General features: G+C 39.0%; 1 protein-coding gene across 2 annotated transcripts in view; it reads left to right on the forward strand.

Annotated features, from left to right (window-relative positions):
- Positions 1-26,006, forward strand: part of COL9A1 (collagen type IX alpha 1 chain) — a 217,546-nt gene that overhangs the window by 140,550 nt on the left and 50,990 nt on the right. For both annotated transcript variants that reach the window (XM_077289959.1, XM_077289960.1), the window contains 6 exons: positions 1,374-1,427; positions 7,242-7,286; positions 10,412-10,465; positions 10,655-10,708; positions 17,826-17,879; positions 18,358-18,429. In XM_077289959.1, coding sequence (XP_077146074.1) covers positions 1,374-1,427; positions 7,242-7,286; positions 10,412-10,465; positions 10,655-10,708; positions 17,826-17,879; positions 18,358-18,429 — 333 coding nt within the window. The remainder of the gene's footprint in view (positions 1-1,373; positions 1,428-7,241; positions 7,287-10,411; positions 10,466-10,654; positions 10,709-17,825; positions 17,880-18,357; positions 18,430-26,006) is intronic.

Here is a 26,006-nt window from a genome sequence, read left to right on the forward strand (position 1 = left end):
GCTGCGGGTATTATATGCTCAGGTCGAGAGAGACCCCATAGCATAATAAGGAACATTGATGTTTGCATCAAATAAATTTGGTGTGAATCAAATTTCCCAGGCAAATGTAAGAAAATCTGCAATTTAAATTTTTTTTAAAATTCTCCTACCCTATAGTATGTGCCAAAAATAGTACCAATGGAACTTTTAGCTTGTCCTACAAAAAAAACAAAAAACGAGTTTCCAGCCTTTTTGTTTTATTATGCAAACGTGGTAAAACATAAAAAAACTGTAAAAAAAGTATTAACAATGTACTGAAATAACACTGACCTGACACTGACAATATATGCTATATACACTTTCACATTGCAATCAGGCACCCATTCTGTGGCTCTGTCGGGGCTTATGTCTGAACCCCACCAAAATGGGATTCTAACATATGCGCCAATGGGGCCATAGACTACAATGGTGTGGGCAGAGTGACCGTGAGCTCTGACGTGCATCATTTTAGGGCTTGTACGTCTACTGGAGGCAAAAACTCAGATGCAATCTACCGTACTTTGTCTGAACGTTCGCCTCCAGTAGGCACACACATCCGAAAATGATGCACATCATAGCTCACGTTTGCTCTACGGGAACCATTATAGTCTATGGCCCCATTGGCCATACGTTAAAATTTTGTTTTGTTTCAAGCAGCCCCGATGCGCGTTTCGCTATCAGTGCTTCCTCGGGGGGCATTGTCAAGGAAGCACTGATAGCGAAACGCGCATCGGGGCTGCTTGTCCACGCCTGGCTGGTAGGTCTACAGCATTCATTCACTTTGTTCATTCATGCCCTCCCTTTTTTGACTTCATGTACTATGTACATACCTTCATTATGAAGGCTGCTGATCTGTGGTGGTGGATCCTGTATAGGCTCTGACTTAGTAAAATGTAGCTTCCCATGTTACTTATTATTGACTTCAATAGTCTGCTTTGCATTTGCTTATGGCTGAGAGCTTTCTTTCTTTATTTTATTGTATTGTACCTATACTGCTGTACTATCTATTTAAATAGCATGAGAGGGACAACTTTGATAATATTTGTGCAGTAATGATATCTCTACTGTACCAGGCATGGTATCTAGGTGTCACTAGCCCTGTTGTCATCTTTTGTATGTATTTTATGATCATTCTTTGTAGAACTATTTATTATTAAAATAAATATATTTAATGATATTTTGCTCTGAGATTCATTTTTTGTTTTGGTTAATATTCCAGTTTTGGATGTGATAGAGCTACATGATTTACTTGGCCGTTTTTTGGTTTAATACATAGGGATTTAGGTGGAATTTGAAGCTACTCGATGCCTCAGCGATCTTCTTTATTTATCTAAAATATCTCATATTTATTTTAGGGTGACTCTGGAGAACCTGGAGCCCCAGGAGAAGCAGGTCTGCAAGGATTGCCAGTAAGTTTACACTTGATACACAGTATTCACACTACATTGCTGTAATAGAAGTATTTCCGGAATAGTAAATTATCCCCTGATTCCTGGGAGTCCTATCACTAGAATACTCAAGTGATCCTAAGAATGGGGCTCTGAAACATGGGAACCAAGCTCTACAGGCCTATTTGAAGATAATTTACTATTTTAGGAATTATCCAGTCATGTTTAGTGCTGTTGTTGTACAGTGACTATTTGTATACATGTGTCATATCAATTTAAAGACAATCTGTCACTAGGTTTTGCTACCTCATCTCAAAGCAGTAAAATGTAGGAAAAGTGACAACAATGTGTCACTTAGTTGACTGGGTGCAGCGGTTCTCACACAATCAGAATTCTTAGATGTAGCATGTAGCAGAGCTCAGTAAGCTGCCCATGCCCACACCACGGTTTTTGTGTACATTGTCAATTGGCAGTGAGCTGCAATCAGTGCTGGTGGTGTGGTTGGTCTACACACACACGCTGTAGACTTGGCTGGGATAATCTTCCACTGATAAAACACTCATTATAGCGAAACAAGAGCACATAGTCTAATAAGTGACACATTGCTGAAATCAGTGTCTCAGCCGCTACACCATGCTGTCCTCAGATTAAACAGCAAAAACCTGCTGACAGATTCCCTTTAAAAAGTAAAATCTACTTAAATATTAACCTAATAGTAAAGAAAATTCTCACTTTATATACAGTACTTTGTTATTCTTTTCTTGGTTTATGAAGTTGAAGTTAGAAGTTGTATTTTCTTTGTGTTTTGAATAGTTTTGAACTAACCTTAAATGCTAGTGCAAATGGAACATGCCTGATCAATAACATGTGATTTCTACAGCATAAAAATAAAACTAATTTACACATTTAGAGGGGTTGTCCAGTCACACCACATTAATAACTTATCCCATGGATAGGTCATCAATCTGAGATTGGTGGAGGTCCATCACTCGGCACCTCCATTGATCAGCTGTTATCTGCTTGGCAGTGGCTGGATGTAAACCCATGGAACAGAGCTGCAGAGCGAAGTAATTCACCAGTAATGCAGAGCTCTAGTAATTCACCGTGCAATATCCTCTGCCAGATACTGTAGAACAGATCCCATTCAGTAGAATAGGATGGAGATGTAAGCGAGTACTCGGCAGCGGCCACTGTACATCGAATGAAGCTGTGCTGTGCATACATCTGGCCATAGATGGAGCAAATAGCAGCTATTCAGTGAGGTCTGCCTGGACTTGGACCTCTAATAATCTCATTTTGATAATCTAACACATAGATACATCATCAACACGATGTTACCATACAAGACCATTTAAAGGGAGCCTGTCGCCGCCAAAATCAAAGGTGAGCTAAGCCCACCAGCATCAGGGGCTTATCTACAGATAAGCCCCCAATGTAACCTGAAAGATGAGAAAGAGAGGTTAGATTATACTCACCCAGGGGCGTTCCCGCTGCGGTTCTGGTCCGATGGGCGTCGCAGTCCTGTCCGGGGCCTCCCATCTTCTTACGATGACATCCTCTTCTTGTATTCACGCTGCGGCTCCGGCGCAGACATACTGATTTGCCCTGTTGAGGGCAGAGCAAAGTACTGCAGTGCGCAGGTGATGGGCCTCTCTGACCTTTCCCGCACTGCAGTACTTTGCTCTGCCCTCAACAGGACAGACAAAGTACACCTGCGCCGGAGCTGCATCGTGAATAGAAGAAGAGGACGTCATCGTAAGAAGATAGAAGGCCCCGCACTGGACCGTGACCCCCATTGTACCGGGACCACAGCGGGACCGCCCCTGGGTGAGTATAATCTATCCTCTTTTTCTCATCTTTCAGGATACATCGGGGGCTTATCTACAGCATTCCAGAATGCTGTAGATAAGCCTCTGATGCTGCTGGGCTTAGCTCACCTTCGATTTTGGGGGTGACAGGTTCCCTTTAAATCTATGAATGAGTTTTATATTAATAATGTAGAAATCACATGGTATTGATCAGGCTTACTGTATATGGATAGGTCATCAACATGGTGTGAATGGATGAACCCTATAATCAATTAAAACACTAAAATTACATACATTGTTTACTCCTAATCACAAAACTTGCTCCTCAATATTTAAGTAGTAAGAGAATACACATGTGAGAAAAGTGATAGCTTTATAGAGAATGTTGTCAGAAAATGGCTTATTACTTATACCAATTTTTATATTAAATATATTTTTTTTAATCCTTTATGAGAAGTGTTTTCAAGGTGCTCAATACATAAATCTTCATCCAAGATTTCCATTTATTTACATATTGTGCATACAGGATATAATGTATGGGAGACAAATGTGCAGTAACAGCTGTTTCATGTCCTCCAATGTTTTTTTTTTTCTTGTGGTGGACTGTATTTTTTTTAATACTGATGATACATTTTTTCTGTGCAATTTTTCACTCATCATTATGGCTGAGTGCACATGGCATTTTTTAGGCGAAAAGTGCAGCCACCAAGTTTTTCAAGGCTGCTTCAGGAAAACGCCTGGCAGTCATTTTCCTGAAGCGGTTTCGCCAGAGGTTTTGTCATCGTTCTTTCCCCAGAGGATGAGCATGTCATTTCTTTTAACCACATCAGGGTTGATGATAGGGCATGATATAGGATGGAGCATAATCAGGTAAGAATGGTAGACACTAGACGGTGGGTCAAATGCCCACATGAATCCAACATCATGAGGTCCAACATGAGTAGGAAAGATTCCATCGGACACAATGGATTTGCCATGGTATCTTTTCTACTCATAAGATGAAAAATAGTCATAGCAATGTCGTTTTGACTATGTTGTGCCTTTTGCTCGTTTTATGGGAAAGTTTGTGACACTTTTTCAGGTGGATTTCGGGTGAAATACACCGGAAAATGACGCTGTGTGCACATAGCCTAAGACTATTTTGTACAGATTACTTTTCAGTAGCCAAACAGACAAGTGGTGAAAGACTGGCTCAGGCTCATTGACTTATTCGGAAATTGTTATAGGCGTACTCTGATAAGTAAAGGTCATTGTGAAGAGGGAGACTGTTATTATCACCTACTGTGAAAGGTCATTGTAATCCTGCCTGTAATGATGATGCTGAACAGTCATCTATACAGAGCAGGAAGCAAGAGACTAGTGTTCAGCTTAGTCGCCAGTGCATAAATGATTAGCTGTCTCATTTTTATAATACAAATAATAATATGCAAAAAAAAGACATTATAATTTTTTTTTAATTCGTAATTTAAATGTTAGGTTATTTTCTGATGACACTTTCTAAGAGCCTTGTACTCTGTGATTTAAGCATCCTATAAATTATCACGCACTTTGCACTAATAGAGATCATTATCGCCAACTACAACAAAACCTTAATACTTTGACAGGTGGTTGTGGCGTAATTTTCACGGAAAAATAATGACCACCTGCTTCTTTCTCCTCATCACTTCCAAGTGTTGGCATCTCACATGAGATAATTACCCTCCTCCCCTGACAGAGGTCCAGTTGGCAGCTATTGTATAGGTTGCAGGATACAGACATCCATAAGAAAGATTTCAATTCCGTATTCATTATTTTTTGAACTACGGATGGTAATGAGTAAACACATTACAGAATTGTAATGTATCTTTAATCAGATGACATACCTATGGCTTGCAATTTTTTTCTTGCACTGTCCAATTTTGGAGTTAAATCAAAGCATGCCGCGATTTTTTTTTCTCATGACGAATACATCTGAGAGAAATGACACATCTTCCCTGCATCACTGAATAATGTTGGTCCAAGTGCAGTCTGATTTTTTATTGGATTGCACTCATCCTAGTTATACGCCTTATTCTGATGCTGACTCTATCTCCTCCTTGATTGAAGAGGAGAAATGTTCAATTAAGGTTCCTCACAGACTATGTGCAGCGTGATGTTTATGGACAAAACATAAAATCCTCTAAAGGATCATGCAGATGTCTGTTCATCATGTACGAGTTTATCCGAGTTTTTCACAGCTAGAACACATTTCCATTATAGTTTATGGGGTTGTCCACGTGTCTAAGTTTTCTTGCAGATATAGTGGCCTGCAAAATAAGCAAAACAGAGACATGACCATTTTTTAAATTTTGAACCACTGATAAATCTTACCTATTGAAGTGAAAGACTCAGACAGGTCATGAAAGTCATCCTTGCGAAATCTGTAGGAAGTCCGCAATTCTCTCACTATTTGATAGCAAAGCCTAGGAATCTTTCATAGCTTGTTTTTTTGCAGATCAGAAAAAAATGATGGTAAAAAGTGCCACACTGACAAAATACAGACCAAACATATCCATCAGACTGATGAAGATCAGTCACCTTTTCACTTATGAAAATTATCTCCCCTACCAAAAAAACAATAAAAAAACAAATGTCAGAATGAGGCCTCAGTTGTACTTATCATCAAGATTTATATTAAAGGGAATCGGTCACCAGGTTTTTGTTACCTCATCTAAGCAGTATAATATAGGAAAGAGACTCTGATTCCAACGATGCGTCACTTAGATTACTGAATGCAGGAGTTGTGATACAGAGTTCTTAGATATAGCATGTACCAGAGCTCAAAAGCTAACCCCGCCACATGCCACAGCTTTGTGTGTACATTGTATATTGACAGTGAGCTAGGAATCAGTGCTGGTGGCGTGGCTGGACCAGGAGTCACATGAGCTGTAGTCCGGTAGTTTTAATCTCCTGCTGATAAATCACTCAGTGTGTTCAAACATCCTAATAAGAGACAAATCTCTGAAATCAGTGTTTCAGCCCTAGCTCATGCTGCTCTCAGATTAAATAGCTAACACCTGCTGATAGATTCCCTTTAAATAGGTCCAAAGTAGCTTACTAAGTTTTTGGTCTGTTCTGTACCAGCACCTTGCTTTGTGTATACTAAGACCATGACAGCTACGAGGGATGCGATGAATCATGGGAGAACTTATTGACTATAATTGGGTCCCTCATGTATGGCTTTGGGTTCCTATAAAGTGTAGAATAAAATTACAGCTACAGACTATGTTTTTCTGGCTGTAAAATGATGTAAATCCTGATGATTAAGTAAGAGAATGGCAGAAGGCTATTCTAAATGAGTAAAACCTCTTGGAAACAAGTAATGACTTGACTAGCTGACTAGACTAATATTTAACTAGCAGTTCACACGTAAAGCAACAGAAAGCAAAAGTTACTAGTTCTGCTCTTCTAGCAACACACATGTTCACTCTCAATGATAAGAGCCGAGCTCAATTACAGACTGCGTTCTTCAATCCTGCTCTTACGTATTATGACTATCGAACAATAAATGTCATAAAAAGTCATCTATCACTTTTTCATTCATCTTTGCTCTCTGTCATCCATACTTGTAGAACAATGTTAGAATCTGTTCTAAGATTATAATTAAAGTCACTCATCATGTCTCACTTCAACCGCTGCAAAATGTTCCTATTTGCCTTCCTAATAAGCCATATGTTCCCACTCGAGTCTATTCAAAACATTGCATCAATCTAAGGCACCACAAGATGCCTGTCATCCCCCATAGAAATGAGCTCAAAGTTGTCCTGATATCTTCTAGCTTACAACTCAAATCAACTTACTTGTTTCCTAACTTAAAAGAATATTGAATTGCAACGTGTACCCTTAGTAATATCCTTAGTAATATCCTTATTACAGCTTACTACTAAGCATATCCTTATTACTTCTTATCCTTCTCCAAGTATGCTTGTTTTATTTCTGGTGTCTTTTAAATCCCATATTAACATATTAAGTATAAAATGTCATTTTGGTTTTAACTTTGTATTTATAGGGTTTGCCAGGCAGTCCAGGAGCAAAAGGAGTAGCTGGAGAGAAGGTAGCAATGTCTCTATAACTAGTCTTGATGTTTTTTAAATGTCATTTTAAAGGTTTTTTCACCTTACATTTTGTATGTTACAACTGTTATTTTTGGCAGATCATTCTTGCAATCTGTACTTCACATACAATTTGTCTGTTGTTGGTAGTTTATTAGCTGGAAATGATTTCGGTATTATAAAGATGTTTAACCATTTGGGTTAATTACTCTTCCTGCAGACACGTATAATGTAGCCATTGAGAAAAATTATTCAGAGTTAAAAACATAATGCATTCATCCAGTCTGAGTAATGTTATTTTTAACAGGTGAAGCTGATTGGCTTTTTCAGCAAAAATGTATTATTTATAGAGGGAAGCAATACGAGGTGATTACACGTGGCTGTAAATTGCAATTTGATTTTTGATTTCGGCAAACAACTCCTAGTCTTGATCAGATTTTCAGCCAGGTAGTAACTTCATTTCCCCACCGACACTATGTAGTCAAAGTTGAATGACAAACTGTAGGAGTAGTAACTAAAGAGTATCCCTGAGAATTGTATCCATGATATATTTGTATGGAAGACTCGTGCTTTATTTAAGAGAATGGTATAGGTCAGTTCTAGGGCTCATACACATAACCAACCTGATTACATGTGAAGGCTGTATGGAGGCACATGGTGTCCCTACAACATGCTGCAGAGCCATAGGCACTGTAATGCTGACGTATTGAGTTCTGTATGGCATAGTTTTATATTTACACACGTGGTCAAAATTGTTGGTACCCCTCGTTTAATGACAGAAAAACCCTCAATGGTCACAGAAATAACTTGAATCTGACAAAAGTAATAATAAATAAAAGATCTATGAAAATGAACAAATGAGTCAGACATTGCTTTCCAACCATGCTTCCACAGAATTAAAAAAAAATAAAACTCATGAAATAGGCCTGGACAGAAATGATTGTACCCCTGAACATAATGTGACAAAAGGAACATGTTAAATCAAGGTGTGTCCACTAACGCATCACAGGTGTCTACAATCTTGGAATCAGTGAGTGGGCCTGTATATAGGGCTAGAGATACTCACTGTGCTGCTTGGTGACATGGTGTGTATCACACTCAACATGGACCAGAGGAAGCGAAAGAAAGAGTTGTCTCAGGAGATTAGAAAGAAAATTATAGATAAGCATGTTAAAGGTAAAAGTTATAAGACCATCTCCAAGCAGCTTGATGTTCCTGTGACTACAGTTGCACATATTATTCAGAAATTTAAGATCCATGGGACTGTAGCCAACCTCCCTGGACGTGGCCACAGGAGGAAAATTGATGACAAATCAAAGAGACGGATAATATGAATGGTAACAAAAGAGCCCAGAAAAACTTCTAAACAGATTAAAGGTGAACTTCAAGCTCAAGGAGCATCAGTGTCAGATCGCACCATATGTCGTTGTATGAGCCAAAGTGGACTTCATGGGAGGACAAGGCTTCTGGGAGAATGTCCTATGGACAGATGAGACAAAAATTGAACTTTTTGGCAAGGCACATCAGCTCTATGTTCACAGATGGAAAAATAAAGCATGTCAAGAAAATAAAACTGTCCCTAGTGTGGAACATGGAGGGGGCTCTGTTATGTTGTGGGGCTGCTTTGCTACATCTGACACAGGGTGTCTAGAATCTGTGCAGTGTACAATGAAATCTCAAAACTATCAAGGGATTCTAGAGAGAAATGTGCTGCCCAGTGTCAGAAAGCTTGGTCTCAGTCGCAGGTCATGGGTGTTGCAACAGGATAATGACCCAAAACATACAGCTAAAAGCATCCAAGAATGGCTAAGAGGACATTCTGAAGTGGCCTTCTATAAGCCCTGACCTAAATCCTATTGAGCATCTTTGGAAAGAGCTGGAACATGCCGTCTGCGAAAGGCAACCTTCAAACACCAGACAACTGGAGCAGTTTGCTCTTGAGGAGTGGGCCAAAATACCTGTCGAGAGGTGCAGAAACCTTGTTGACAGTTACAGGAATCGTTTGATTGCAGTGATTGCCTCAAAAGGTTGTGCAACAAAATATTAAGTTAAAGATTTTATTATTTCTGCCCAGGCCTATTTCATGAGTTTTATTTTTTAAAAATTCTATGGAAGCATGGTTGAAAAGCAATGTCTGACTTTCATTTAATCATTTTCATAGATTTTTTATTTATTATTACTTTTGTTAGATTCAAGTTATTTCTGTGACCATTGTGGGTTTTTCTGTCATTAAACAAGGGGTACCAACAATTTTGACCACGTGTGTATTCTTCCTTAGGGGGAATTTATTAAAGACGTTGTCCATAACTTTTTTAACTATGAGCCTATAAACTAACATTTGTTAACAGAGGCAACTACCTGCCTTTTCTACCAGTTGCTGACTCAGCGGTCAACTGCCGCCCCTGCCAAAAATTTAGCTGCTCCACATCAATAGAGCAGCTCTTCCTCTTCCACTCTGCTGTAATGGCGGGGTGTGACTGCCGAAGTCATGATGATTGATAGCTGGCTTTCCGAGGTTAGGCAGCAGAAAGCCAGCTGTCAATGAGCATGACATGGCATCCCCCATCAACAGAGCAGAGTGGAAGAAAAGCCGCTGCTGTGTCAATGTGATGTCAGCTAGCTGAAGCCACAGAATTGCCGGCAGGAGTGGCTCAGTGATTGCTCTGTACCAGCAGTGATGGGCTCTGGGCACAATAGGCAGGTGTTAGCAACTACCTACTGAAGAAAAAAAATGAAACAGTCCTGGATAAACCCTTTAAACTTGCATTTTTATGCAAAGCTGTTTGTTGTATGATGCGTATGCATCTTAAAAGTAGGTGCTCCGCATGCGCAAGAAATTCAAATCTATGCCAGCCATGGCCTGTTGTAGACTTGAACTATAATTTGCACTAATGTCTGCCATAAATGATGTTAAATATGTTAGACTGCAATGTACTTTGCCCCCAGTTACTATATTCTGTTTATTTTGCGGGGATTTTCCACAAATCTTCTCTTTTAGGTATGTCTATCCCAAATGTGCTATCTTGCCTGGAATGTTCTTAAGGGTATAGGTCATTTTCTAAATGTATGCTGACATAGTATTGATGCTTCAGATTCCTAACTCTCTTATTTTTCTCTTATTTTTTAGGGAAACTCTGGTTCTCCGGGTGTAGCTGGATTAATGGGGAAATCTGGTAAACCTGTAAGATTTAATTTAGTTTTCTGCAATGTTTTTTGTCAATCACCTCATACCAACACAAGAAAATATGATCCTCAGTTATTAATATCTATGAGAAACGAATCCCCAAAAATGCATGTGCTCAAGCATTTTTAAAGTGGGACTCATTTTTGAACATTCAAAGCTGATGACCATCTGTTTATATCTATATAGGGTGATCAAGGACCTCAAGGAGAAGTCGGCCCAACAGGACCTGTTGGACCTTCAGTAAGTAAACAATCTTAGAGATCATTCAGTTATTTGACACAACATTGACCTTTAGGTAGATATTCCCTAAAGACAGCTTGTAGATTATTGCTAACACTTCTTCCAAAAATTTCAATTAAAAATCTTATAATTTGCACTGAGTATTAAAGAAGCAGATTTGAGAGAATCCAAAACATTAATTTGTGTTTAGTACCAGGAGTTATTGGATATCAAATATGGAAAATGTCCAAAATTCTAGAGGACTACTGACCGAGAACACATAGTAGAGCACTAATCTTTCTTTTTGTGTTTAAATGTCAAATTTCTGTTAGAGTTAATTGGTAATAAAGATCGAGGACCAGTCCTTTATAGTTCAGAATGTTCTGAACTGAGATTGCAAAAATATCACAGTTTATACTTTATATATATATACAGTTGTGCTCAAAAGTTTACATACCCAGGCAGAATTTTTGCTTTCTTGGCCTTTTTTCAGAGAATATGAAACATAACACCAAAACTTTTTCTCCACTCATGGGTAGTGGTTGGGTGAAGCCATTTAATGTCAAACTACTGTGTTTTCTCTTTTTAAATCATAATGACAACCCAAAACATCTAAAGGACCCTGATCAAAAGTTCACATACCCCATTTCTTAATACCGTGTATTGCCCCCCCCCTAACATCAATGACAGCTTGAAGTCTTTTGTGGTAGTGGTGGATGAGGTTCTTTATTTTCTCAGATGGTAAAGCTGCCCACTCTTCTGGGCAAAAAGCCTCCAGTTCCTGTAAATTCCTGAGCTGTCTAGCATGAACTGCGCGCTTGAGATCTTCCCAGAGTGGCTCAATGATATTGAGGTCAGGAGACTGAGATGGCCATTCCAGAACCTTCACTTTGTTGTGCTGTTGCCAATGACAGGTCGACTTTGGCCTTGGATCGTTATCATGTTGGAACGTCCAAGTACGTCCCATGCGCAGCTTCCAAGCTGATGAGTGCAAATTTACCTCCAGTATTTGCTGATAATGCGCTGCATTCATCTTTCCTTCAACTTTGACCAAATTTCCTATGCCTTTGTAGCGCACACATCCTTAAAACATCCGCGATCCACCTCCGTGCTTTTTCCTTTCACCATAGGCCTTGTTGACCTCTCTCCAAATGTAACCACATCCACAAAACATCAGCGATCCACCTCCATGCTTTACAGTAGGAATTTTGATCCTTTCATCATAGGCCTTTTTGACCTCCCTCCAAATGTAACGTTTATGATTGTGGCTATAAATTTCAATTTTGGTCTCATCACTCTAAATTACCTTGCTCCAGAAGTTTAGAGGCTTGTTTCTGTGCTGTTTTGTTTATTGTAAGCAAGATAGTTTGTGGCATTTGCGCAGTAATGGCTTTCTTCTGGCAACTCGACCATGCAGCCCATTTTTCTTCAAGTGCCTCCTTATTGTGCATCTTGAAACAGCCACACTGCTAGTTTTCAGAGAGTCCTGTATTTCAGATGATGTTATTTGTGGGTTTTTATTTCATACCGAACTATTTTCCTGGCAGTTGGGGACGACATTTTTGTTGGTCTACCTGACCGTGTTTTTGTTTTTGCAGAGCCCCTGATTTTCCATTTGTTAATAACAGTTTGAATGCTGCTGACTGGCATTATCAATTCCTTGGATATCTTTTTGTATCCCTTTCTTGTTTCAAACAGTTCAACTACCTTTTCCCGTAGATCTGTTGACAATTCTTTTGCTTTCCCCGTGACTCACAATCCAGAAACGTCAGTGGCTGGTTGAAAGATGCAAGAGTCTGTCTGGATCCCAGAAACTCATTAAGTTTTTATGCACACACACTAATTACAAGCAAACAGGTCACAAGTGAGGATGTTACCTTTAGTAGCCATTCAAACCCATTTGTATCAACTTCTGTGCATGTTATCAGGCCAAAATCACCAGGGTATGTGAACTTTTGACCAGGGTCATTTGGATGTTTTGGTTTGTCATTATGATTTAAAAAGAGAAAACAAAGTAGTACAATAAATGGCTTCATCCAACCACTAACCATGAGTGGAGAAAAGTTTTGGTGTTATCATTCATATTCTCTGAAAAAAGGCAGAGAATGCAAAAATTGTGCCAGGGTATGTAATCTTTTAAGCATAACTGTATGCATAAAGTCAAGACTAGTGTTGAGCGATACCTTCCGATACTTGAAAGTATCGGTATCGGATAGTATCGGCCGATACCCGAAAAATATCAGATATCGCCGATACCGATACCGATACCCGATACCAATACAAGTCAATGGGACTCAAGTATCGGAAGGTATCCTGGATGGTTCCCAGGGTCTGAAGGAGAGGAAACTCTCCTTCAGGCTCTGGGATCCATATTCATGTAAAAAATAAAGAATTAAAATAAAAAATATGGATATACTCACCCGTCCGGCGGCCCCTGGACCTTACCACTGTTAACCGGCAGCCTCCGTTCCTAAGAATGAGGAGTTTAGGACCTTAGATGACGTCGCAGCTGACGTCGCGGCTTGTGATTGGTCGCGTGACCGCTCATGTGACCGCTCACGCGACCAATCACAAGCCACGACGTCATCGCAGGTCCTAAACTCCTCATTTTTAGGAACAGAGGCTGCCGGTTAACAGCAGTAAGGTCCAGGGGCCGCCGGACGGGTGAGTATATCCATATTTTTTATTTTAATTCTTTATTTTTTACATGAATATGGATCCCAGGGCCTGAAGGAGAGTCTCCTCTCCTCCAGACCCTGGGAACCATACACTGGGAACTTCCGATTCTGATTTCCGATATCACAAAAATATCGGAACTCGGTATCGGAATTCCGATACCGCAAGTATCGGCCGATACCCGATACTTGCGGTATCGGAATGCTCAACACTAGTCAAGACCTGTCTGAACTCCTGTGTAAAGGAAAGTAAAAATGTATTGTAAATTGTGTGCATATCGTAGTAGCTACCATTATAACAGTATAGAATGGTAGATAGGGTGCTAAAGCTTCATAGTATGTACTGAAGAGTCAGTATGTATATATCGATATGCTATCTTTGCCAAAATTGTAAGGCTAAAATTACATCTTAATGTTTAGGTTAAACTTCTGCAATTTCATTCTAAATAAAGAAAGACAAAAAGATTCAATCATTCAACAAACGAGATGATTTTTCCGTTGTGTTTTCACTTAGACTTTGGTGAAATAATGCCAAAAATTGGTAATTAATTCTATGGTTTAAGCACTATGGCACCAATTCATCAAAGTGTTAACATATGACATTTGGTGTAAAACACTTCGATAAGTTACTAAATTTTTGCACAACTCGAGAGTGAGCAAAAATGTATTGACTTTTGGTGTTTTTACACTAGTTTCAGCCAGCTCCAGCAAAATGGGGGTGGTGGAATGGAGGCATGATTCTTAATGAGCTGTGTACCGTATACCAGAAATGTTACCCCAGTCCCTGATTGGAAAAAAATTGTGGCAAAGCAAGCGCCAGTTTTCAGATGTGCAAGATTTATTAAGAGGCGTGTGAATCTTAATGAATTAGGCACCTCTGACTCCAGCATGCAAATTCATCAAGACTAGCATGCACAACCAATCAGTGGTGCAACAAATATCCAAAGAAAGGGAAGTACCACTCAAAATACGTAAAACAGGAGATACTTTATTAATATATTTCTTTTAAAAAAGAGAACAAAAATAATAATAAATATGTATGATACTCATAAACAAGAGGGCAAGGCAAAGAAAACCAAAGCAATCCAACACATGAGAAAATATTGTACATCCAGCAGTATGGTTTTTAAAGTAAGTACATTGTGCACACCAGCAGGTGTCACTACCGCTCACATAATAGTATAGAGGTAAATGAATCACAAAATAGTGGGAGTTATCATGAAAAAAAGTGTCAGTGCATTAATCGCTACAATAAATAAATATACATAAAGTGTCACTGCATATATAAGCCTGAGATTGAATAAAGAATTAAGCGGTCAGGCCCCTAGAAGGAATAAAGTGTCTATGCATGTGCAAATCTAGGAGTCAAGTAAACCAGTAAAGGCATGGCATAGCAGCAAAGTTGTAACACATAAATACCTGCTGGGGAGTGGACCGCAATGGGCAGGGAAACCCCGACGCGCGTTTCGCAACGTAGCTTCTTCCTGGGGGTCGTGACCACGACCCCCAGGAAGAAGCTACGTTGCGAAACGCGCGTCGGGGTTTCCCTGCCCATTGCGGTCCACTCCCCAGCAGGTATTTATGTGTTACAACTTTGCTGCTATGCCATGCCTTTACTGGTTTACTTGACTCCTAGATTTGCACATGCATAGACACTTTATTCCTTCTAGGGGCCTGACCGCTTAATTCTTTATTCAATCTCAGGCTTATATATGCAGTGACACTTTATGTATATTTATTTATTGTAGCGATTTATGCACTGACACTTTTTTTCATGATAACTCCCACTATTTTGTGATTCATTTACCTCTATACTATTATGTGAGCGGTAGTGACACCTGCTGGTGTGCACAATGTACTTACTTTAAAAACCATACTGCTGGATGTACAATATTTTCTCATGTGTTGGATTGCTTTGGTTTTCTTTGCCTTGCCCTCTTGTTTATGAGTATCATACATATTTATTATTATTTTTGTTCTCTTTTTTAAAAGAAATATATTAATAAAGTATCTCCTGTTTTACGTATTTTGAGTGGTACTTCCCTTTCTTTGGATATATGTTGTATTTTGGTTGTACACCATATTCTATTTGTTGGTCTACTTATCTGGGTAATTCAGTGGTGCAACAAGGATATACTGCGCTGAATATGAAGGATTACATAGCGAAATGATTTACTAGTCCTTCAGTGATTATTTCCCACTGATAATTTACAGGGATTTCTCAAAGCTACAGCAAGCAGCCCATTAAGTGACACATTGCTGGAATCAGGGTCTCAGTCTCTACAGTAAGCTGTTCTCAGATTAGGTGGCAAAACCTTGGTAACAAATTCCTTTTAAATCTGTAAATAGTTTTGCTTCCCTCTACAGTTGCTCGTGTAACAATGCACATAAGCTCTAATTGTAAAGATAGACCTTAGATAGTGGTCAGCCAAAATAGCTACTCCTCATGAATCCCCAAATTTATTCACACTTCACTCATCCTAGCATGTTACTAAAGGGGTTTCTGTTCTTTTTCTTAATTACCAGTATGAAGCCGTCCTGATAACTGAAACAAGTAAGTTATACGTACTACCAAAATCTAAGCCCTGTCCAGTGGTCTGATGGTCTCCAACAGACAGGAAATGATGACATGCCAACCACCAGTCACCTGACATTGCATCCAACCTAAAGCCTCAATAGTCCGGTGATTGGTGGTCATGAAGTCTGGTGGGTACTAAATAAATGGCAGGGCTAGATAAGGGAGCAGATTCTGGTAGTAGGTATAGCTTATTTTATATTTTCTTTAATCAGGGTGCTTTTTACTGGTAATTAAAAAAAAGACTCGTAAAACCCTTTAAGCTGGGGCTACATGGCAACTTTGGCCGCGACACATGTTGTGTGACCACAATTTGCTCAGTGCCGCTGCTACAATGAAGTGCAATATAACTGGATGGGGATGCATTGCGACCCCGAAGATACTGTGACGAGGAAGTTGCAAGAAATCTGATGTCGGACGTCTTGTGACTCATTTGTCGCAGTTGCAGTACCCTGGTGTTTGCAGTGTGGCCCCATTCACTTGTATTGCGGTGCTATGTAATAGTGGCACTGAGCGAACTGTGGTCACGTGAAGCCCTAAAGGGAACCTGTCAGCACATTTTTACATAATGCTGAAAATGCACTACAAATATAACAATGCCCTTGGGCTGCATGTTCCATGTATGCTGAAACATCCCCATCCAGCCCGATGTGCATATGGCTTCTTTGCTAGATTTTTAATGTCATACACATTAGATATCCCCGAAAAAGTTTAATTTTTGTGGCGGATGTACATTTACACAGCCATATCATTATTTTTATGTGTAAAAATGTACTGACTGACAGGTTCCCTTTAAGAGAAAGAGGGAAGTAAGATACTTTTGGTGGCAGATTATCTCCTTTGAGAACTAAGGATAGGACAGTTTTGATTCTTCTTTCCCTCTATTACTGTCAGCACAATTTTCAGATTACAGTTCTGTCTCACAAATAAAATATCATTTACAGTAACTAACATAATACAAGATAAGTAAAATATGTTATTTACAGATTTTCAACATTGTAACTGCAGAGTGTTGGAAATGTGTTTGCATTCTGATAGGTTAGTGCCCTGATATGAACAGGACAGCCATGTATAGAGTAGATGGCACCATTGCATATTTTTAATTTAAATGGAAATCTTAAAGGGAATCTGTCAGCAGTGTTTTGCTATGTAATCTAAGGACAGCATGCTGTAGGGGTTAAAACACATATTTCAGAAATGTGCCACTTATTAGGGTGTGTGCTGTTGTTTCCTTACAATTAAGCTTTTATCACTAGGACATTATCACTACTCGGACTAGAGCTCAAGCTCCTGCTAGACCGACCACGCCCCCTCCTCTGATAATCAGCTTACTGTCTATAGATTATGTACACAAAAAGCTGTGGTGTGGGCGGGGCTACCTTTATGAGCTCTGCTACATGTTACATTTAGGAACTCTGATTGTATCACAACTGCTGCGCCCTGTACACTAAGAGATACATTCTGAACTGTAGGCAGCATAGCATAGAGAAGGAGAAGTTGAATGAGTTTGTTGGAAAAGATTCAGTATAACTTGTATTTTATTCATTGAACTCCCTCGAATAGTTTGCATATAAGTCCAGTGGGCGGTCCTACTGAGTGATTGACAGCTCTCTCTGCATGCATATTCATACAGGGAAGACTGTCAATCACTGAAAGGACCGCCCACTGGACTCATATGCAAATACCAGTGACTGACTTGAGCAGTGCTATGGCAAAGAAATGCGAGGGGGCTTTTGTGACTTTGTTCTTTTGACTTTTCTTGAATTGATAGACCCTTACTGACTATTATGTAATGCACGTGATTGTGTTTCATCTGTGATGTATGAGAGTATTCCATTGGCATTACAGCTTATGTATGTTATCTATCTGTTTTGTTCTTTTAATTAAGGGTGACAGGGGCGAGTCAGGTCCTGTAGGCCCACCTGGACCACCTGGAAAACTAGTAAGTAAAACCATATTTAAGCTGAGATTTTTTAATAATATCTCTTGTGTTGAAGCACCAAGAAAGACATCTTTAAAAAATCTAAATATCCTAAAAAATGCTACAAATACAAGCCGGTTGGAATAATTACAAAGAGCAATGAGCTTTCTTTAGGGAAAGAAAATATTGCGATTTTCAGAGCAGCAAAGTGAAAAGATGTTCTCTGTCTGGAAGTAATGAGCATGGCGATGAATGCCCCCTTTCTATGCAGGCTGGCCGGTATTTACATAGCATCGGCACAGAGGGTCCTCTTTGAAAGAAAACACTGTTCATAAGGAATGTAAACCTTGGGGATCGTAGCGCACAGGGGAAGCCAAGAATAAACAGTCATCACTGGCATTTCCTTTTTGCCTATTTAAAATAATACAATTTGCATTTGAAGAACAACAAAGTATCGGCTTTATGTGCTAGAATATTAATGTCAGTGTTTTTTTTAAAGGGTCCACGAGGTGATCCTGGCTTTTTAGGGCTACCTGGCCCCTCTGGTCTTCCAGGAGTTAAAGGTGACAGGGTAAGTTCTGCGTCATGTGCATGTCACTATGTACTTATACACTGTACAGCTAAATCATTCTACTAATATTACACGTGCGAAAATGAACTAATAGTTAAAATATATGAATACAGTTGTAGTTGCATAAATCTATGCACTGGATTCTGATAAAGTTGGGATGTGTCCATAACGTCTTATAATCCAAAATTAATATATCCTTATACTGTATGTAAGCAGAGTAACGGCATATGACAGTTTACACTGCAGCATGTGGCCAATGCAAAATAAAATCTCCGAACAAAAGGATATCTTCCTGCTGGCAAGCTAGCAAGCAACAACTAGGGCATGTAATTAACAGAATGAGAAGGAGCACTTCTTGGCCAGAAATGTATAATTGAGGTAGAACTGGAACATTTGGAAATTATGCAGAGATAATGATAACGGTGAACATAACCATTGAAACTCTTCCAATTATGTGTCTACGTACATCAAGGCAGTAGAGCTTAAGTATTAGGCAAAAGCTAATGTTGAGCCTTTAGCTTGATATGCCATTTTGCATGATGAAAATGTTGATATATGAACTTAATATTTTCATAGAGAACAATTTGGCACCTTACATACCAAGAACGGGGGTTTAACTAAGTTGTAAATATAATTTTCTATTTTGTTTTTTTCATCACTACCCTCCAAGCCCATATGGTATCAATTATTGCATTCTGTTTATAAGAAAAAAAAAACTTAGCTACAGATAAAATGATTTTTAAGTATGTAAGGAGTACTTGTCTTAAATCATCTATTTAATATAATGATAAATATGCACAATCATACATACCTTTTTTCTTCTACTACGTTTGGCAAACATGGCTGGGTCCTATATAGTAAGAGTGGGTCTATTCATATGTACTGTGCCTACTTCTTTGTTAGTGCTGAGACCCCCATCGATCTCAAGAATCGGGCAGGTCAGAACTGGGTCCTGCTCTGCCCAGGTCTATTTTGAGGTCTTCTGGCACATATGCAAGGTGAATTGCAAGAGTTATTGACCATCCTGATTGGGTATAGCTTGTCGTAGTAGGATGGCTTTTATGCTTTTTGAGGGTATTTGCTTATTGTTTTTAAGGTTCTATCTTTGGCAAACTGTACCCTATTAATCAAGAGTGGATCCACTTAGATGTACTGTACCTACTTCCTTTGTTTCTGCTGGGATCCCCATTGAGCTCAAGAACTGGGGCTCTAAGGTGCCTGGCTGAATGGAGCGGAGGTCGATCATGCGCACTGCCTCTCCATTTATTCTAACGGGAATACCAAGGATAAGCTGAGCGCAAGGCCTGGCAATCTCTGGTTTTTCCACTAAGAGTGAATGGAGCAGTAGTGCGCAGGATCAACACATCTGCTCCACTCAACCAAGACTCATCACAGCCCCAATTTTCAGGAGCCATGGCGGTCAGACTCTCAACGATCGGAAAGTTATCCTGTATTCCACGAATAAGGGGATAGAATCATTTTTAAGTAACTGATTAGCATTGTTTTCATCTTCTTGTTGATAAACAAGGGTTTTTAAGTACAAAGTCTACAATTTTGTTAGCTATACCCTCCAGCTGCTCTTGTGGCTCAGTTTCTATTGCCCACGATACATCTTGATATGTTGCACCATTGTTTGACCTAATGAGTTAGGTGAAGAGGAGTAAAATACACTTACTAATGTGCAACAATTTTCCGTATATCCTCACTTTATTACATGTTCCCTGGTCCCTACCAGCAGAGATGTGATTTGCAGTCTTTATATATACATTATTTAAGATTTACAGGAAATGTGGAATACATGTATATAATAATTTCCTTAAAGGGCCTGTTTGATACTGAGATATTGCAGACATACACTAACCAGCTATTGCCATTGGAAGTGCACAATGAAGATAGCCAAAACATCATATCTCCTTTGTACAGTGTCTAGTGGATGTTCTTTGGTACTCCAGCTCAGCTTCTATTGAAATGAATGGGAGCTGAACTGCAGTACACTGCGTACTCCTGGCGGCCATAGCAGCAAGTATAAGCTGATTAGTGGAGGTACCTGGTGTTCGACCCCCATTCATCTGATATTTGTAACATATCATTAGGATAAATCATTAATATCTCAATCCCAAACAACCTCATTATTTACATTGGGCTGAAAGCTACTAATTTTAATGACAGCTAGAAATATTAAAGTTCGTTATATTAGCGTACAATAAATCATAATTACATGAAAATACAAATGGGCAGTTATTTCCTACACAGATAATACACGAGGACTAAAATACCTTTAGAATAGTCATTTAAAAGACGTCAAATATAAAATTCTTCTTTGACTTAAATCATTTTTACATTACCGGCTGATTTGATTTAGCAATTACAACAATAACAACTCAGTGGGTATTTTTTTTTAGAATATTTAATATATCGTAAGGCTGTGAATTAGGGGCATCCCCTGCTAAGAATCAAATTGAAATCAAAATCAAAAAGCCATAAAAAGTATTAAGCTGATTCATTTTTCTTATCAAAGAACCTGCCACTGGCATGTTTGTTTCACAAGAGTCAGAATTTTTATTTTTTACAAAGGTCACACTGATATGTTTGCAAAACTAGATTTATAAACTTTATTTGATAAAAATGCTTTATGGAAATTACACTATTACTAAACTCCCCAACATGAATCCTCTTTCTGTTCTGTTGGGGTCATGTTGGTCTTGGGTACAATGAGAACAATAGAGAAAAGAATTTCATCCTCGGGGTATAATAATTTCCATAAGCACGCCTCCATAGGAAGGTCCTATTGTGGCAACAGGCAGTTGTGAGTACTATTTGGAACAATTAGGGTCACCAATACTAAGAACCAGTGCTCCAGTCAAGAGCACCACTCCAGCATTTTTTTGTTATTGCAGAGCTGGAGTCGGGCTACTAATCTAAGTTTCTTGCACTTAGTCTCATACTTACCAGCCTCTGTCTTTATCTTTTAATTGCGCCATTCTAGTCGGTCTCCAGCAGTTTGTGTACTGCTGGAGTACACCAGTGTTTGATGAGTGATTCAACAGTCACAAGCAATGTAAGTCTATGAGAGCCAGAACGGGGTCAGAATGAGATTCTCGTAGACTTACATTGAAAACTTGTTACCGTTATCTCTGACTTACGGTCCGTCAGAAGTTGTGGTCACAAGATGGCGGCGCAGAAACGGACCAGGGCCAGGATGAGCAGAAGACGCCAACTCTTAAGTTTAAGACTAATGGCAGGGACCCTACATTATTAGTACTGGTATTGCATTGAGATCGTTACAGACGATTGTCTTGAAGGAGTGGAACGGTGACCCTAGTTAACAATAAAATGTTTCCTGTATCTAGATAATTGGTCTTGGCACATGGTTTCATAGATACATTTTCGAGTTGGCAGTTTGCCATTATTGTGGCTCCCAAAAGGTAGTTATCTATCTTTCCCTGGTATACAGCTCATGTCTCATTCAGAAATCACACACTAACAAAACCATCAACTTGTTGTCTGTTAGCAGTGGGGCATTTTACAATATCTTACAATGTGAACTGTGGAAAAGTCAGTATAAGTATGAGACTGTTTAAGGAATCTGGCAACTCATATGGACAGTACTTAATAGGTCACATAGAAAACTTTAGTGTTAATTTTTCCACCACTTTCCAGAAATCTAACCTTTGCTGCAATGGTTGTTGTGTTCAATGAGTATCTGCTGCCTGATGGAGTGAGTTGAAAGTGGAATGGATAATAAGTGAAATCAAAACCAGATCGATGGAAAAAACGATAGAATCAGCAGGCAGACAAGATCAGGATGATAGACACAATACGACTAGTCTAGGCTGTGAACCATAATTTGCACATACAGATATGTCTTTCCTTAATTTCCACTTGGCTGCACATATCCTGACATGGATGGCATATGAACCACTTTGATTGTGCTACAATGCTACAATGTATTGAATTTGTATAGTGAGAAATTAGATTCCTTAAAATTTGGGATGTTTGGATAATATATATACTCCTGTAACATATTAGCCATTAAGGTAAATCTATTGCTCGTTGATTGAAAATTGGAACAGTTGTATCGATTAAATGTGGAAAATGCTTGAAGTACTATAATTTCAGACTCTTATTTAATTTTCTAGTGTAGGAAGTATGTAAGCCATATTAATTTTAAATTCATCATGTAACAGAATAATTGTTGATTTAAGCATGTATATGTATGCTACAATGGAATTTTGGCACATTGCTGATATATTGTTGGGTAGGTTAATATCTTCAGCTACTAAATCGAACGTGCAGGCAATACAGGAGTCATAGAAGCTCCTTTACACAAGAGGGTCCTCTGAAGCAATTAGAAACCTCTATGACCATGAAATGACCATGAAATGGAGTTTAAGATGCAAGTATTGTATGTATAGGCTAATTTGGTTAATAGGTTAATTTGCAACATATTTTTAAAGAGGTTGTCCATTACTAGAAAAACCCCTTCTCATTCTTCATATTTACCCCCGATAAAATAAAAACATCAATACGCATCTCCCATGATGGTGCCATTCCAGCGGTGTTGGTACTCACATTCCCGGGGCTCACATGAGGTTGTTAAATCACTTTAGCCCTGTGCACAATCAGCGCCGGCTTCACCGCCCCCTCCTTCAGACATATAAGTTATCAAGAGGTAGTAAGAAAGCAGCCGCAGCTCCTCTTGATTACTTATACAACTGAAGATAATGATGCAAGATTAATTGGACGCATGGCTCACGGGACATAACAACCTAACGTGAGCCCCGGGAATGCAAGTGTCGACACAGCTGGCATTGCGCCATCAAGGAAGGGGAGTGTAGATGTTTTTATTTTAACGGGAGTTAACATGGAGAATGAGAAGGGGTTGTCCTAGTAGAGACAACCCCATTAAAGGAGATTTCCACAGTCAGCATTTTACACACAATAAAAAAGGATAAAATCAGAATGTACTCGCCCTTCCACAGTCCATTGCTGCTTCTCCATCAGTGTTTATGGCTGATGGAGAAGCAGCAATGGACAAGGAAAGGGCAAGTACATTCTGATTTTATCCTTTTTTATTGTGTGCAAAATGCATTACTGGATGCCATGATTCTGCCTATGTAGACTATGTAGCCCAGTGATTGCCTACAGCGCTATGAATATGATGTCGCCGCTGCAGATATAAACAATCACCAGTGTAACAGAGAAGGGGCAGTACATGCTGATTTTATTATTTTACCTGGTCATGACAATGCCTTGCAAAGTGCTGAAGACAGAAAACCCCTTTAATTTTTATTGTGGCTAAAATTAAATTCCAGGTTAAGATTTGGAATCTTCAGCTTAGAAGTCTATTTTTTAGTTTAGTCCAATATTAGATATCAGCAAACTGATTGATTTTGGGATTTGATTTTCCTGCTTGGAGCTTCAAAGCTGATGAATCAATTTGGATTTATCTAGTGAACGGTTGTGTTTATGTGAACTGTAAATTGCAAACTTGATGAATTGATCTGCTCATCCGAGGATTGCTCTGACATGCTTGTGTTTGATGGCACTGTCCTTCAAGATTAGTTGTTATACTGTATGTAAATGCTTTTAAATAGTTAAAAAAAATGTATTATTTATATCTCAATTCTTAAGGTATCTTTAATTGTCAAGGTAATGCAGATTATTATTTTAGGGGCTGTTATTAGTATGTTCATTGGAATTAGAAATAGTCATGTAACATTTAGGGCCTGCTCCATTGCTAGACTCTTTGCCCTTTTTTATGGCTAATATGAGGCATTTTCCCCTGCTCGAAAACTAGGGTTCCTTAAACTAGGGTTACTAGGTTCCTTAGACTAGGGTTCCACAGCGACTTTAGATCTCCAGGATGTCACAGTGAAATTACGTTATTGAAAACCTTGTATTTTCCTCTGGGTAATTTGCAACTATCACAAGAACCCAGATCGTGTTTTGATTTGTGAGATTATGTTTGGTTGTTTTCCTGTTAGAGGTTAAAGCAGGAATTTTGCAGGCTAAGTCTAAATCGCAATATACTACACCATCTGTTGAGTTCCTAAGTTTAAAAGGGTTATCCAGGACTATTTTTTTACAAGGTGCCGTTAGTTACAAACTACCTGCCTGTTGTGTGTGGTGCCAGTGTCTGCCGTTGCTGAGTGTTACCAGACTGCTCTTGCCAGCGAAACGGTGGCTTCCACTTATGTCGCATTGATGCGCCTTTTCTTCAAATCTGCTCTGTTGATGCAGTGTGACTGTCAACATCATGCTGATTGACTGCCAGCTCACAGCTGCCTAACTATGGAAAGTCACGCTGGAAGTCACGCCTGTCATCAGAGCAGCCCAGAAGAAGAAGAGCTGCTCTGTTGATGTGAAGCAGCCGAATCACTGGCAGGAGCAGTTGGTTACTACTTTGAGCTGGTGATGGATGCAACAGGCAGGTAGTTAGCAACTACATGAAGGTTAGTTTTTAGGCTCAAGGTTAAAAAAAAAAGTTCTTCACAACTCCTTTGAGAGTAGATGGCAGATTTGGCATTTAGAAAAATCCTTTTAAAGATTATAAAACACTATATGAAAAGAGGAAATCTACTTTAGCAGTTGTTGTTGATATGCTTCATATATGTAGGGAAATGTATGTAAATGCAAGAAAAAATGAATTGCTGTAATTATTGTATTAATAATAAGCCAGTATCCTGTGGTTAAAAGCCTTCGGAAGTTAGATGAACACAAAAGGGTTAATTGAAATGAATGAATAAATAATGCTCATAAGTCGAGTATCGTATTTTTTCTATACATCCAGGGGACTGCACTGCATGCACCTAATATCCCTATTTTGACGTGAACTTCTATACAGGAGACTCTCTGGACATGCTTTATTCATAGACTTCAGTGCACACCATCTATCCAGAGGTTTGGCTGTATAGGAGCGCATAAACAAATACATGTATCCATTGGAGACCAAGTTTCTGCTAGATGTTTATCATATTGTTTCACTTTTTTAGTAATGAATCATTTGAGAATGAATTATTAATTTCTGACAACTCCTTTAACGGATGAACTAGCAATAATCTAAAGTCACTTTCACCTTTTGGTATAATCAGGTCAGGTTAGCTGTCAAAGAATTTTTAGCACAAAAATGCCGAAAATGTCAAATAGTTTAATAGAAAAAAAGCTATTATTGCTAACAGTGTGATCCTTTCCCTGCACATGTATGAATCTTCTTGTTGTACGCCATTGTAGTCTGTGGCAAACAGCGGGCTGTCTTCCAGACATCCACATACATATTTGACATGAAAAAAAACACTTCAGAGACTTCAGTCTTAAGTGGAGAACTTCATGTCTACGGTTCCTCTGTATGGGGGAATTGTCTATGCGCACAGTTGGGGTAAAAGCGTGTAATAGGTGGCATATAAAATTATTGAGCACTGAAAGAAGACTGACATTCTCCCAGGGTGTTGGCCATCATCTTTAAGAATAAGTTACAATGGGAAGAGGAAATGTTTCACCTGCATTTGATGGCAGCAGTTCCCTGGATTCTTTTTTCTTTTCTATAAGATTTATATCCAGCAACATACGGTAAATTG

Source organism: Ranitomeya variabilis, chromosome 2 (assembly GCF_051348905.1).
Source record: "Ranitomeya variabilis isolate aRanVar5 chromosome 2, aRanVar5.hap1, whole genome shotgun sequence".
Classification (NCBI taxonomy): Eukaryota; Metazoa; Chordata; class Amphibia; order Anura; family Dendrobatidae; genus Ranitomeya; species Ranitomeya variabilis.